General features: G+C 45.1%; 1 protein-coding gene across 1 annotated transcript; it reads left to right on the top strand.

Moving 5' to 3' along the window:
* Positions 1-3,907: 3,907 nt before the first annotated feature.
* Positions 3,908-5,653, top strand: LOC147904277 (uncharacterized). Its single transcript, XM_087397065.1, has 3 exons — positions 3,908-4,168; positions 4,890-5,126; positions 5,246-5,653. Exons 1-3 carry the CDS (start codon positions 3,965-3,967, stop codon positions 5,399-5,401), a joined length of 597 nt encoding a protein of 198 aa, XP_087253191.1. The 5' UTR covers positions 3,908-3,964; the 3' UTR covers positions 5,402-5,653.
* Positions 5,654-12,914: the final 7,261 nt, after the last annotated feature.

Here is a 12,914-nt window from a genome sequence, read left to right on the forward strand (position 1 = left end):
ACGAATGAAATAGATGCTCATGTCCCATTTGAAGAAGACAAGGCTTCACAGCTTCCACACCATTCATTAGAAATGAAGTTACACAGGCTTGTTCAAAGAAAGCAAATGTATAGATGCAACATCGCTTGCAAGACCGATCCGTCTGCCAAGTGCAAGTATTGTTTTCCTTTCGACAAACATCTAGAGACGAAGGCATCTGTAGATCCGCAGACACATCGATGGATGTACTACCGACCCAGCCAACAACATCGAAATGTGCTCCCATATCATGTTGCAATATTGCTATTATGGCAAGGGCACATGAACAGTCAGAGAATCACAAACACTGGCCTCTCGTACTACTTGCTAAAGTATGCCATGAAGACAGAGCCTGTAGGAAATTTAAACTTGAATATTGAAGATGCAAAACGGTTGAGCCTTGAGACACCTGATCCATTAAAGTTGAAGATGATTACCGCATACGTGCTATCCAAGCCAACACCACCAACCGAGGCAACATTGACGTGTTTACAACAAGTACCCACTATTCATCGCAGCGAGGCTGTATACTCGATCGACTCCTCACCGCTCGAGCTTCGACAAATGTACTTGCGAAACTACTGTGTCACAACAATCCATCCTATCGATACATATTGTGGGTGTCCAAGTGTACTAGAGCAGCTCACGTTTTATGAATATTGGAAGTCATTCACACCCCAAAAAGAACGAAGGTGCAATACAACATAGGGTACAATGATAGACTCATTCAACAATTATGTATATCCGAGCGCACGGCTCGTCCGCTTCACTGACTACCATCTAGCTCACCACTTTGAGGGCTTCTTCTTCAATGAGCTGCTTAAAAGGATCCATTTCAAAAATGAACATGAACTGCTCTCTCCATCCAATCGAACAAGATCTTACTTTCTCGAATGCCACATTCGTGGAATCGTCTAAACGGAGCAGAACATTGAGACACTTGTTTCAGCTTACTGTAAGATTCATACGCTAGTTGATGAAAAATGACAACAGTTGACTAACATGATATTACAGAAGAGTCCTTTACGAGCGCTCGACGATACTTCCCTCACCATTTGTGAAGATGTAAGCGACAACACACTAGAAATCAGCCGCATAAGAATCCTACAACTACTAGACAAGTTCAAGGAGATCTCGACCTTGACCGAAGATCAAAGAGCTATTTACAGTAAAATTTTTGAGACAACAACATGGCTATATGTTGTTTGCGGCACACTTGGGTTAGGAAAGACGTTCATGATCAAGTACATAACTTATCATCATGTCCTACACCGGAAGTCCATAGTTTTGTTAGCGACGATTGGTGCTGCAGCACTATGCTTGAGCCGCCTTGCGACAACAGTCCATCATCATTTCGCACTTCCAAAGAAGAATGAGATGTTTCATAGCACACTTTCCAAATCAGACCATCGCTCTTCTGCGTTGCTCGCTGCAAACACCATCATCATCGATGAGATATCCATGATGACATGTCAAATGATGAACATGTTAGTCCAACAGCTATGTGAGATTTGCAACAGCAATACTATAGATCCATTCCACTCCAAAACGCTAATTCTTTTTGGTGACATGCAGCAGCTCCCACCAGTATGCAAATGCAGAGTTGCTCTCAAGCAATATTGTCATAAGTGTCACATCAACAACTCACCTTTCTGGAGAATGGCTACATTTCACCATATGCATGCCTCAATTTGGCACTTTGAAGATCCAGACTCTCAACAGCTTCTTAAACATTATTCGCATTGCAACACCAACAGAAGATCAGATCGAGCAATATCTTGCTGGGTCAATCCTCACAGACGAGGAGGCACAAAGCTTCATCGACACAGACACCACTGTTTTGTGCATGCACAGAGAGGATGCACAATGATATAATGACAATATCCTGAGATTGCAATTTCCAATAACTGACATCATGCAAGTACAGGTCGTATTGAATGCAAATAACATTCCAGAATTACAAGATTGGGTAATCGATCCATATTTCCACGAGCTTCAACACGTAGCGATTGATCATGCTAACAAAAAATATTAATTTGACAATAGGAGCTGCCAATGGGGCAATAGCAACTATTCGTAACCTGGAGTGGCATGAAACAACAGGCATGTTGACAAAGATTCATGCCATCATCTCTTCCACATGTGAGCCTATTACACTCAGATGGAGGGAGGGGGGCTCGTAGGAGCTCTATGTGAGTTGCAATTGCCTAATTGCCCGTGCTTGATGGAGATTTACTAAATAATAACTGAAACACAAAATATATAGTTCAACACTTAGTCACTATTTATTTTGGCAGATCATACAAAAGGGACGCCTCTTTTTTTTTTCAAAAAATGGCTACTACGAAAGAGGTACGTATGCATGCGTAACTATTTTCTTTGAGAAAGCCATTCTATTTAACATCAATCTACATTTTTATTCATACATTCATTCTCATTTTTCAACTTTTCCCAACTGTTCAAAAGAAAAGCTATAGAAAAAAGGGAAGACGAAGAACGTGCCTTTAAAAAACGGAAAAAAGAAAGCAAGATTTTCTTCAATGATAAACAGATGAGAAGAGCAAACGTGGTAGGCATACAACCACAAGAATATATCTTTGGATTTGATTCGTATGAGAAATACCAAAAGTATGGAGATTCTGAAGGATAGAACTAGGGGGAGCAACGAGCTCGCAGATGGATTGATAAAACACATTATACAAAAGCTATCCAATGGCTAGGAGACCATGGATGAGTTGTTGCCGCGCACAAAAGCACAAGTGATACTTGATAAACATACCAAGGGAATATCAATCTTTTGCATAACAATCCTACACTTTGCCTTCAACGTCGAACTTGAAGAGCTTGCTGATCTTGACAACCAAGCAGCTGTCAGCATATTACAACAATTCAAGGATGCGCACAATATACAGCAGGGCGAATGGCCAATAATAATTGATAAGATAGCATACAAAATTGACCCAGAATTTGCAAAAAAACACTATGGGCCATTACCAGCAATCTTTCCAAAACCCAAAAAGCAGCCTCGTTAAGGTAAAACCCTACCCACAATATAAAACATCCTTTCGAAGTATATATATTTTTCCATATAATAGATTTAACTTTCACTCATACTTTATTCAATTTTATGAACAGGAGACATAAATAAGGAACCAACCATGTCAACAACAATACCACATCGGTAACAAAATTTATCTATTGCATCACTTGTTTGCAGAATGGGAATTGGACAAACTACAGACATTAAAACACGTCTGAAACAACACAAAACTAACCCACCATCTAAAATGATCGATGATGTCCACAAGTACAAACCATTTGGAAAAAACTTCAACGTGGAGGTCTTGGCATCAACTCTAAATATAGTGGAAGCGAATAACTTAGAACATCAATACATTGCTCGAATGGACACACCATTGGGCTCAAAGGGTTACAGTAATATAAAAGGACACCCTGCGAGCGCGAAACAACAATGTCATTTGTCTGACTTCTTTTCCAAACATTCAAAATACAATTCATATCAGTCTTCTTCTTCTTTATTCATTGTTTTAATTTATCTACGCACTCATATACATGAAATTACATAACATATTCATAAATATAGAGTTTCAAATTCCACTTTACGGTGTTCATTGACTCTACAACTAACATTACGATTTATGCATCAACAATTTCTAATTCTACTTTAATATTTTTTTTTCCCGTTATTTCAAAGAATCCTTTCTTCATCGTTAATTTATAATCAACATTTTTTACTTTACTCTCTTTCACCTTAGGCGGCCTACCACACCCTAGTTTCCTAGCGAGTCAAATGAAGGCCAATCTCAAAGTGAGGAGGTCAAAACATACACATCTGCCCATGGTGAGTTCGTGCTAATGAGAATTGAAATAAAAGCTCAAACAACTACATAAACCATAGGGCAAGCGCTTATGATGCTTGGACAAAATGGGATGGCCTTTTCATGCCTCGCATGCCTATCCTTCGCCTCCCTCCTCCCTTTGCCTTTGCCCTCCCCCTTCTCCATGCTCTCTCTTCCTCCTCCATAAGCCCCTTCGATCCCCCCCTTACCCTCGCTTTCCTTGGAACTCGCGCATTTCCCTTTGCAAATCCAAAGCCCCCATCACTTGCGTTGCCGACGACAGTCGAGAGGTGAGCTTCCTCGATCTTATCAGACATTTTCCTTAGCTGTCTGAATTACGTACATTGAACTTTTCCGTCGGAGTTTCTGCTTCTTACGCCCCTTAGATGCACACCCAAGAGTTTCCGTGGGACTTTCTTCTTCATTCGCCCCTTAAATGCAGACCCGAGAGGTGGATAAACGGGTTCTCCTTGAAATCTCAACTCTGTTTCTTGATAAACCCATTATTATACATGGGGCAGCAACCGTTTTCATTCTGAACGTTTTAGAGCTTGGCTGCTGTCTCATTGCGGACATCAAGTTTGGGTGCCACATTCACCATGCTGGAGCTTTAATTGTTGAACAAACTTGCCCTGTGTATATGTGACGAGTCATTACCTTAGTCGTTGCGGAGGTATTCAAAAGAGCCTTGACAGAAGCTCCTTTTAAAATCCACTCCATTCAACCATCTCAAAGGAGCTTCTGTCAAGGCACTTTTGAATACAGCGAACATATTCTGGTGGATGCCCTCTGCAGAACGCTGTCATTGACCAGGAAATCTCTTTCTACTTTCAGCATCGCCAGCCTGAAGTGGATGTGTGAGTGCTTCGTCAAGCATGCATTGGTACTAACAATTCTTGTCAAACCCTACTATGGATGGATGATCAAACTAAGGTTGTGGGGTTGACGACGATTCAAAAAGTTATGGAATTTGTCTCTTAGTGTATCCTTATGATCTGGGCTATCTTGCAGGATGCAGCTCGGAAAGCGTTGGAACAGGCATTAGAACAGAAGAAGAACGTTTTCAAGAAGTGGAACCAGGAGATAAAAAGCCGGGAGGTCACTCTCGGTGATGGTGATGGGGGGGGAACTGGGGGTGGAGGTGGGGATGGAGATGGAGATGGGGGGGAAGGTTCAGGTGAAGAGCAGCCTTGGGATTGGGGGGAAGCTAGAGAAGTTTTTTTGGCAACAAGTGGGCTGATATTACTAGTACGTATACTCGACCTGTCTTGGGAAAAATTAGGCAAAAGGTTCACGTTAGTTCTGCCCTGTTTTGAACTTCAAATTCGACCTTCAACTCATGTTCATATGCTGTCCTGTCCTTGCAGTACTCGTTGATTACAATTGGACCAAAAGGGCTTTATCAAATCGCACGTTTCTTGGTAAAATATGTTCGACAAGGTTTCAGGATCAGAAAAATACCAGACGATCCTGAAGAGTTCAGAAGGAAAGCTGGACAATTTCGCAGAGGGCGAAAAAAATGATTGCTACCTATGGACGCCGACTATGTCAAACAAGAAACTTGGCATAGGTTGGATTATCTTGGGCCTTTTAGCAATCGACATGTTTGTTTGTGCATTTTTGTTGGCACGTAGATTGAATATGCTATATGACGTGCTCAAACCTTGACATGGAGAGAGAGAGAGAGAGAGAGAGAGAGAGAGCTCAAAAGATTTTGCAAGACAGATTCTGTCCTGCATTAAGGAAAGGGGGCAAAAGCCACTCTATTTTACACATGGGATGTGGATTATATTAATTCTTAGTTGTGCATTTGGGCGGTGCCTCGATTGGAGATTGTATGTATGCTTTTTCGCCCTTGGCAAGATTTTGAGAACGGAAGTATTATGATTTATCCACGTTCACAAGAGACCCATCAGGATCTGAGGACAGTCTGTTTTAAATGTAGGTGGAAACTTGACTGTCCTGTTACATTACGCATCTTACGAAGAGAGCTAGTTCACGGTGCCTTTCCCTACCTGCTGTGGATTCCCAGTTGCTTGGCTTTTGGAGGTCCCCTTAGAATAGTTGCAAACCTGATTGTGTTATTTCTTGGGTCTTTGTTTTTGTCTTATCCTAAAACACTAGTCAAGGGCCCACTTTCGAAATTGTGATAATTTTCAGCTTCTGTTTCAGTTCATGAGATCCAGCCCTTATTGGTAGGGGGGTGTGTGTGTGTGTGAGAGAGAGAGAGGGAGAGAGAGAGAGAGAGGTCAATGAGATGAGTTTCTTTTACTCCGTGGAAAGAATTCCAAGGAGCCAAACATGACTTGAGGGTCGAACACATAGCACACACAATCACATATCACAACAAAAACCAATAAGTCTCCTCATAGTGAGTGGCAGAATGGTCATGAAGTGGTTTGTGAGATATACATAGTTATGTACATGGATGCTAATCCTCGGATTAGTGAACTTAATCGAGCAAGATAAGGGAGTGGTAGGAAAATGTGGGGCTAGAGGTACTTAGTCGAGATGCTTTCTAGAAGGTGGGATGCTCTTCTATATAAGAGTGGCCAAGGCTATTGGGTCAGCATTTGGTTGTGTTGACACCACTAAAACAGCTTGGGTGGATCATGAGCTTAGACTCTTGCCTTTAGATGGTATATCATGAGATATTATGCTGAAGGTTCCTTGTGGATCATTCCGGTGGTATGGGACACCGAAGCTATGGGCATTGCCTTATGGGACTCTACTCGTGTGCTCGAAGGTGGCTAGGAGGTGAGTCACTTGCTAATCTCTATTTGGTTTTTCTCGTTTTGTTTGGATTGTGTTTAGGGTTAGATTGCAAGAATACTAATATATATTGGTTTATCAGATGGCCCCCATCTCCCAGAAGGTGAGAGATATGAACACCTAGACAAGGAGACTGCCAATTAAATGTTATGTGTCAAGGTCATCATAGGTCCAATGAGGGTCCATACAACGGAGCAACTAATCCACTAGTCTCCCATTTTAAATGTGAAAAAGCTCATTTCTTGAAATGATGTCTCTACAAGGAAGCCCCACCCACACCAATTGCAACCTGCTTAAGCACACTAGTACCATTGTGCACTAGGTGTAAACTTGACTACCACTAAAAGGATTACTCAATGTAGAGACCAGCAACAACGGCTACTATACCTAAGAGTGCAGGTCTTAATATTCACAACATTGAGTGAGGCAATGAGTTCTATGTATCCTCAAATGTAATTATGAGGTTGTAGCAAAGCCTTGAATAAAGAGCTACACAAGCAAGCAAAAGGAGACAAGTCTAGTACTATGTCGCAACCTAGAGAGGCAACTCGATATATTTGTGTAAATGCTAATGGAACCACTAAGATTGGAAAGAGCCATGATAAGGTATTCATACAAGATGGGTGCGATAGAGACGTTGCTATGTTGGCCACATCATCTTCTTCTAGTGGTACTTCGTCAGATGAAGTCCTGATCAGTCCCTCTCATAAAGAAGTCAAGTAATTGCCTATCTCTCCTATCTAGGGATATCCACAATCCAAGGGTCATGATGAATACCAAACCCCTTCGAAGAGAAACAATGCCCTATCGGGTTGCAAACCTTGATGCGTGAGTGCCAAGAAATATTTGAGTAAAGACTCAAGGAAAGCAAGGGAGCTCATACAATTTGTTTGAGCCACTGGTGTTGGCTCTTTTCCATGGCTTCCGCAGAAAGAGTATGGTATTCTCAGTGGGCAAAGTTCCGAGGCTTTTTATCACCTACAGATGTATATTTATGTCATCGTTTGTAGTATAAGTGTAGCTTAGGACCTTCTGTCATATTCCAGTGAGAGACGTAGGCTTAAGTGTGGTAAGCAAACATTGCGCATGTTTGTATGAAAGGAATGCGCATCATCATGATTGGGTTAATGAAGGCTTTTGACTTCATTGGGGGTTGAGGGTTTAAGAGGAGTTTTAAGGGTTAGAGGGAGGTTCACATTTTAAAAGGAGGTTCCAAGGTTTAGAAGGAGTTCCAGGGTTCAGAAGGGATTTAAGGGTTAGAAGGAGGATCCAAGGTTCAGGGTAGAGAACATGATGGAGAACTTATCTCCCTCGTAGATCATGGAGGTCAAGGGTTGAGAGACTAAGGGTTTAGGGGGAGCATAGGAGTGGGAGAGGAAGAAGGTGTAAGAGCATGGGGGAGGGGGAGAGAGAGGAGGGAGGAGGCGAGGGAGGAGAAGGGAGGAGAGAGGAGAAGGGAGGAGGGAGGAGGAGAGGGAGGAGAATAGAGGAGAAAGAAAGAAAGAAAGTTTATTAAAGTCTTTGAAAGACCGATGGGTCTATGAGACTGTGAAAATCTTGATACAACAAGCTGTGGTAGTGGAGCTACTAAACGAGCATCCATACCAATGCAAAATGCAAAAATGCAGAATGGCACTACTAAGTCCTAAGTACAACATACTCATGTCCATGGTCGACTATATATCAATCTCAACATCATCATCAACATCATTATCATCATCATTAGTAGTAGTAAGATGGATGAGGTAGTGGAGGCATAAAGTCGGCAATAAAGTGCTGTCGGTCACTTAGAGGTGTGGTCCTGGCACGTCTCCTGCTGGTCGTAGCTCTGCGTCTGACCAGGGCTACTGTGACCCCTGTCGGTCGAGCTCCGACTCCAAACAAGGAGGGAATGTCCCCAAGTGTGATCTGTGTGTCGACCCTCTGTCTGAGCTCTCGGGTCACAGGCTCCGGATCACGGTCATGTCGAGGCCTCGTCTGGTGGGGGTCCATGTGATCTGGTTGAAAGAACTCTGTGATAGAGCTCTGAGAGGGATCAGCCGAGGAAGAATTTTGCTCCTGTCTCCATGCTTAGAGTATCCTCTGACGGTGTCTAAGTGCCTCATGAATGAAACCTACCAAACACTGCTGGCCTGGGTAAGAGAGGAAATGGGTCAAAATCCCATAGCTATTCCTGAAGAGGCAATGGAAACACCCTCGGATCTCATAGTAAATAGGACACCTGAAGATGAAATGCTCCTTTGTCTCAACCTCCTGCATGTCACACAATGTTCATATGCACCTCTCCTTGGGTAGTTGCTCTGCTCTGCCGCTCTCCATGCAAAGTTTGTGTGAAGAGACCCGAAACTGCCCAAGAGAGACCCTCAACGAGTGGCGTAGGTGAATCTGCATGTATCTTGGTGGGTCAATGAAACCCTCTGTTGTGATATGTAAGAAGTGATCTTTGTAGAAGCTAAGCTTCACTGGGAGTTCACTCGGTCCCAACCAGGTCCGAAATGTGTGTAGTTGTAGTAGATCCTCATGGATAACCTGGTTGACCTCGTGTCATAGGAGGGGAGAAAACAGAGCATCCATACTGTACTGGAAGGGAGGTAGTCTATCCATATCAAGCCCTAGTCACTCAAACCATCTCTCTATACGTGCATACTATCACCTCTAGTCCCCTCTGTTGGAAAGGTCACCTCCCCATCTGTAAGCCCCCATATGAGGAGAGCATGGGGGAGGGAGACCTAGGGCAGTACCCAACAGAAAAAGAGAGAGAGGGGATGCCACATAGACAGCATCTTGGCTGGCATGTGGGCAGCACATCTAGAACTGTTATGTGCAGGACAGAGGGCCAGAAAAGTGCGGAAGCATGGCTGGGACAGATTGTGATGGATCTAGACAGGGGGCGCACTATCTGCAGTAGGTTTTGGGGGAGGCTGGACCCTGTATTTATAGGGCATCTGCCCTTGAAAGGTGGGCCAAGGGCCCTTGTAATGAGTGCCCCAAAAGGGCAGCCCACAGTCCCATAAATAGGGAGCTGTGGGTCGGTTTTGGTCGGCCAGGGGCAGGTGGCTGAACCGACCAGCAGTCGGCCCTTTCTAGGGCTGCTGGGTCGGTTGGCTGGCCAGGCCCTTGAGGGCTATATAAGGAGGACATTCAGGCCTCATTTCATCATCACTTGCAGCAGCAGATCCAGAGCAGAAAGGAGCAGCAGGCAGCCACCCTCTGGACCTACATTCAGGAGGATAGAGAGGTGCTAGCAGGGCTGCAGACTTAGCCAGGAGGCTGCCCACCTAGGCTGGTTTCCAGACAGCAAGGTGGAGAGGATCATTCTAGACAGAAAGTTTACTTACGCTCGAGGTGGAGCACGCGGACCCTAGTCTAGAGATAGCCAGCAGATAGGAGAAGGACTTTGTGGTAAGATCAGAGGACCACACCATTGGTGGGACTCTGGATCTGTCTCTCTTGTATTGTGTCCATAGTTGTGGACGGAAATATATTATTTGGTGGTTTCTCTATCTAGTTTGGTTCATTGTCTATTAATGAGTCTGCACACCTATTGAATGCATATAAGTAAAGAAGTTTGTGATTCCACACCCACACCGCACACTGTGTGAGCTCCTGGGCATTATTTCCGCTGCGTGTACCCTCTGTTGGGTCATTTCTAACATGGTATCAGAGCCCAAGTAGGAGGCTCACAGGTGTGGGAGCCTGAAGGCAGGGACCTTGCTGAAGGACGACCTTGATTCAGAAGCTCTAGGGAATCGACTTCCACGACTGGAGGATTGTGCCCTTGCGAGAAGGAGGGTGACTCAGGTTCAGTCAGGTGCGTTCAGAGTTCTGGTTTATTGAAATTGAGTTTGGTTGACTTTGCTGTGTGGTATATACAGCAGAGATGTCGCCATCTACAGCCTCTTCAGCCCCTGCTATCCCTTCCTCCTCCAGTTTTCTCTCTTTCACTATCCCTAACTTTGGAGAGTCTGGGAACCTGGACGGGACTAATTACCTGATCTGGAAAGTGAAGATCCGGAGTCATTTAGTGGCTCGGAAGTTGTGGAAGCTGACCACGGGAGAGGAGTCGAAGCCGGAAGAAAGAGATGCCCATGCCCTGGCAATAATCATAGGGACTACGGCGGACTCTGTTCTTCCGCATATCCAGCTGGCCGAGACGTCAGTAGAGGCGTGGGCCACCCTAAAGGATCTGTACGAGACAGATAATACCTCTTGGATCGTGCTTCTTCAGCATCAACTCTACAATCTTGATATGGAAGAAGGCGATACGGTACATAGCCATTTGACGAAGGTCAAGGTGGTGCGGGCTCAGCTGGCAGCAATTGGTCAGAAGACAGACTCATGCCATCTGGCCTTGATGGTACTGAGGAGATTGCCTCGGAGTTTCAAGAGCTTTGTTACGGCTGTGACAGCAGGACAGAGGACCAAACCTCTGACATTTGAAGAGTTGTGTCCATTACTGCTACAGGGGGAAGCTCGGGAGAAGCTCTACAACGAGGACAAAGACCACAAGGCGATGCTAGTGAAGGATTCCGCAGGTAAGGGAAGGGCAAGCCTAACAGTGGCAAGTCCAATAAAGATGACTTTGACGACGAGGGGACTTCGAAGAGGAAGCACAAGAAGTGTTTCTATTGTGATACGCTCGGACATTTTGCAAAGGACTGCAGAAAGAAAAAGGCGGATCTGAAAAACAAACAGGAGTGTGACTCAGATTCAGAGGGAAAGGCTAAAACTAATGTGGTAATCGAAGAATTGTTCCTGGTGACATCACCGAGTGTTACCGAGGTCAGGTATGTTGATCCAGAAGTCACAGTAAGGATGTCTGACATAGAGATGTGGGTCGACGAGGAGTCAGCTACCTTTGTTGGAGCGCTTGGTACCTTCCAGGTGTGTAGCTGTTGACACTGACACGAGGGTGGATTTCATGGAAAGCCCTAGGGTCTCATGGTCAGATGGATGCTGGACTATAGAAGGGGACAGTACAGGATTACACAAGATCTTGGCGAGTGCCTCATTGAGGTACAGGGTTTGCTTTCAGAGTGAACATTCAGTCAGTACAATAGTCTGGTATGTATTTGATATTCTGCATTTGAGCCTTTATAGCATGCTGTGGAGAGATTCTGCTCTTCATTTGTCTCAGGTGATAAGAGATTGGAAGGAATTGGCCTTCTTCGAAGGCAGAAGGGGAAGTATTGGTGCTTCTTCAAATCTCGGACGCAGTTTGCTAGAAGGCGGTGGACAAAGAGTACTGAAGCCAGAAGAGTACCTGCTTGAGAACTCAGCGAGAGTTCATGGTCCAGGTTATCTGGAAATATTCATTGGTTGCAGACCTTGCCAAAGGAAGGACGGGTTGAAACAGACCCTCAGAGCATGGTGCCTGGAAGACTCCAGGTTGTTCACTCATTATGAGGGGGACGACTGGAAGATCGTGACGGCTGGATTGCTCGAGTTCAGAGGCGGGAATGTGACTGAAGGAGGTGGTACCAGGAGGTGCTACCAGAGATGGACCTGTGTACTAGGATGGTGTGCGGAAGTGGAACCGGACCTGGTGGAGCAGGAGCCACTGGATGAAAAGCCAGGAAAAGATTTCGACACCGAAAGGTTCTAGAGGACTAGACCAGGGAGTTACTGGAGCATCTTCATCGACGTGTTGGCATTGGGTTGAGATGTGTCGGTGAGAGGGGGTGTTGGAAAGGTCATCTCCCCATCTGTAAGCCCCCATATGAGGAGAGCATGGGGGAGGGAGACCTAGGGCAGTACCCAATAGAAAAAGAGAGAAAGGGGCTGCCACATAGACAGCATCTTGGCTGGCATGTGGGCAGCACATCTAGAACTGTTATGTGCAGGACAGAGGGCCAGAAAAGTGCGGAAGCATGGCTGGGACAGATTGCGATGGATCTAGACAGGAGGCGCACTGTCTGCAGTAGGTTTTAGGGGGGGCTGGACCCTATATTTATAGGGCATTTGCCCTTGAAAGGTGGGCCAAGGGCCCTTGTAATGAGTGCCCCAAAGGGCAGCCCACAGTCCCATAAATAGGGAACTGTGGGTCGGCCAGGGGCAGGTGGCTGAACCAACCAGCAGTCGGCCCTTTTTAGGGCTACTGGGTCGGTTGGCTGGCCAGGCCCTTGAGGGCTATATAAGGAGGACATTCAGGCCTCATTTCATCATCACTTGCAGCAGCAGATCCAGAGCAGAAAGGAGCAGCAGGCAGCCACCCTCTAGACCTACATTCATGAGGATAGAGAGGTGCTAGCAGGGCTGCAGACT

This window comes from Dipteris shenzhenensis, chromosome 2, assembly GCF_047967505.1.
Source record: "Dipteris shenzhenensis isolate YYH24624 ecotype China chromosome 2, Dip_SZ_1.0, whole genome shotgun sequence".
Classification (NCBI taxonomy): domain Eukaryota; kingdom Viridiplantae; phylum Streptophyta; class Polypodiopsida; order Gleicheniales; family Dipteridaceae; genus Dipteris; species Dipteris shenzhenensis.

Excerpts from the sequence above, each read along its gene's own strand:
- LOC147904277 (XM_087397065.1), top strand. The coding sequence starts at position 3,965 with ATGGGATGGCCTTTTCATGCCTCGCATGCCTATCCTTCGCCTCCCTCC. Across the intron at positions 4,169-4,889 it reads TTGCCGACGACAGTCGAGAG|GATGCAGCTCGGAAAGCGTT; the intron begins GTGAGCTTCCTC and ends GCTATCTTGCAG. Across the intron at positions 5,127-5,245 it reads CAAGTGGGCTGATATTACTA|TACTCGTTGATTACAATTGG; the intron begins GTACGTATACTC and ends CTGTCCTTGCAG.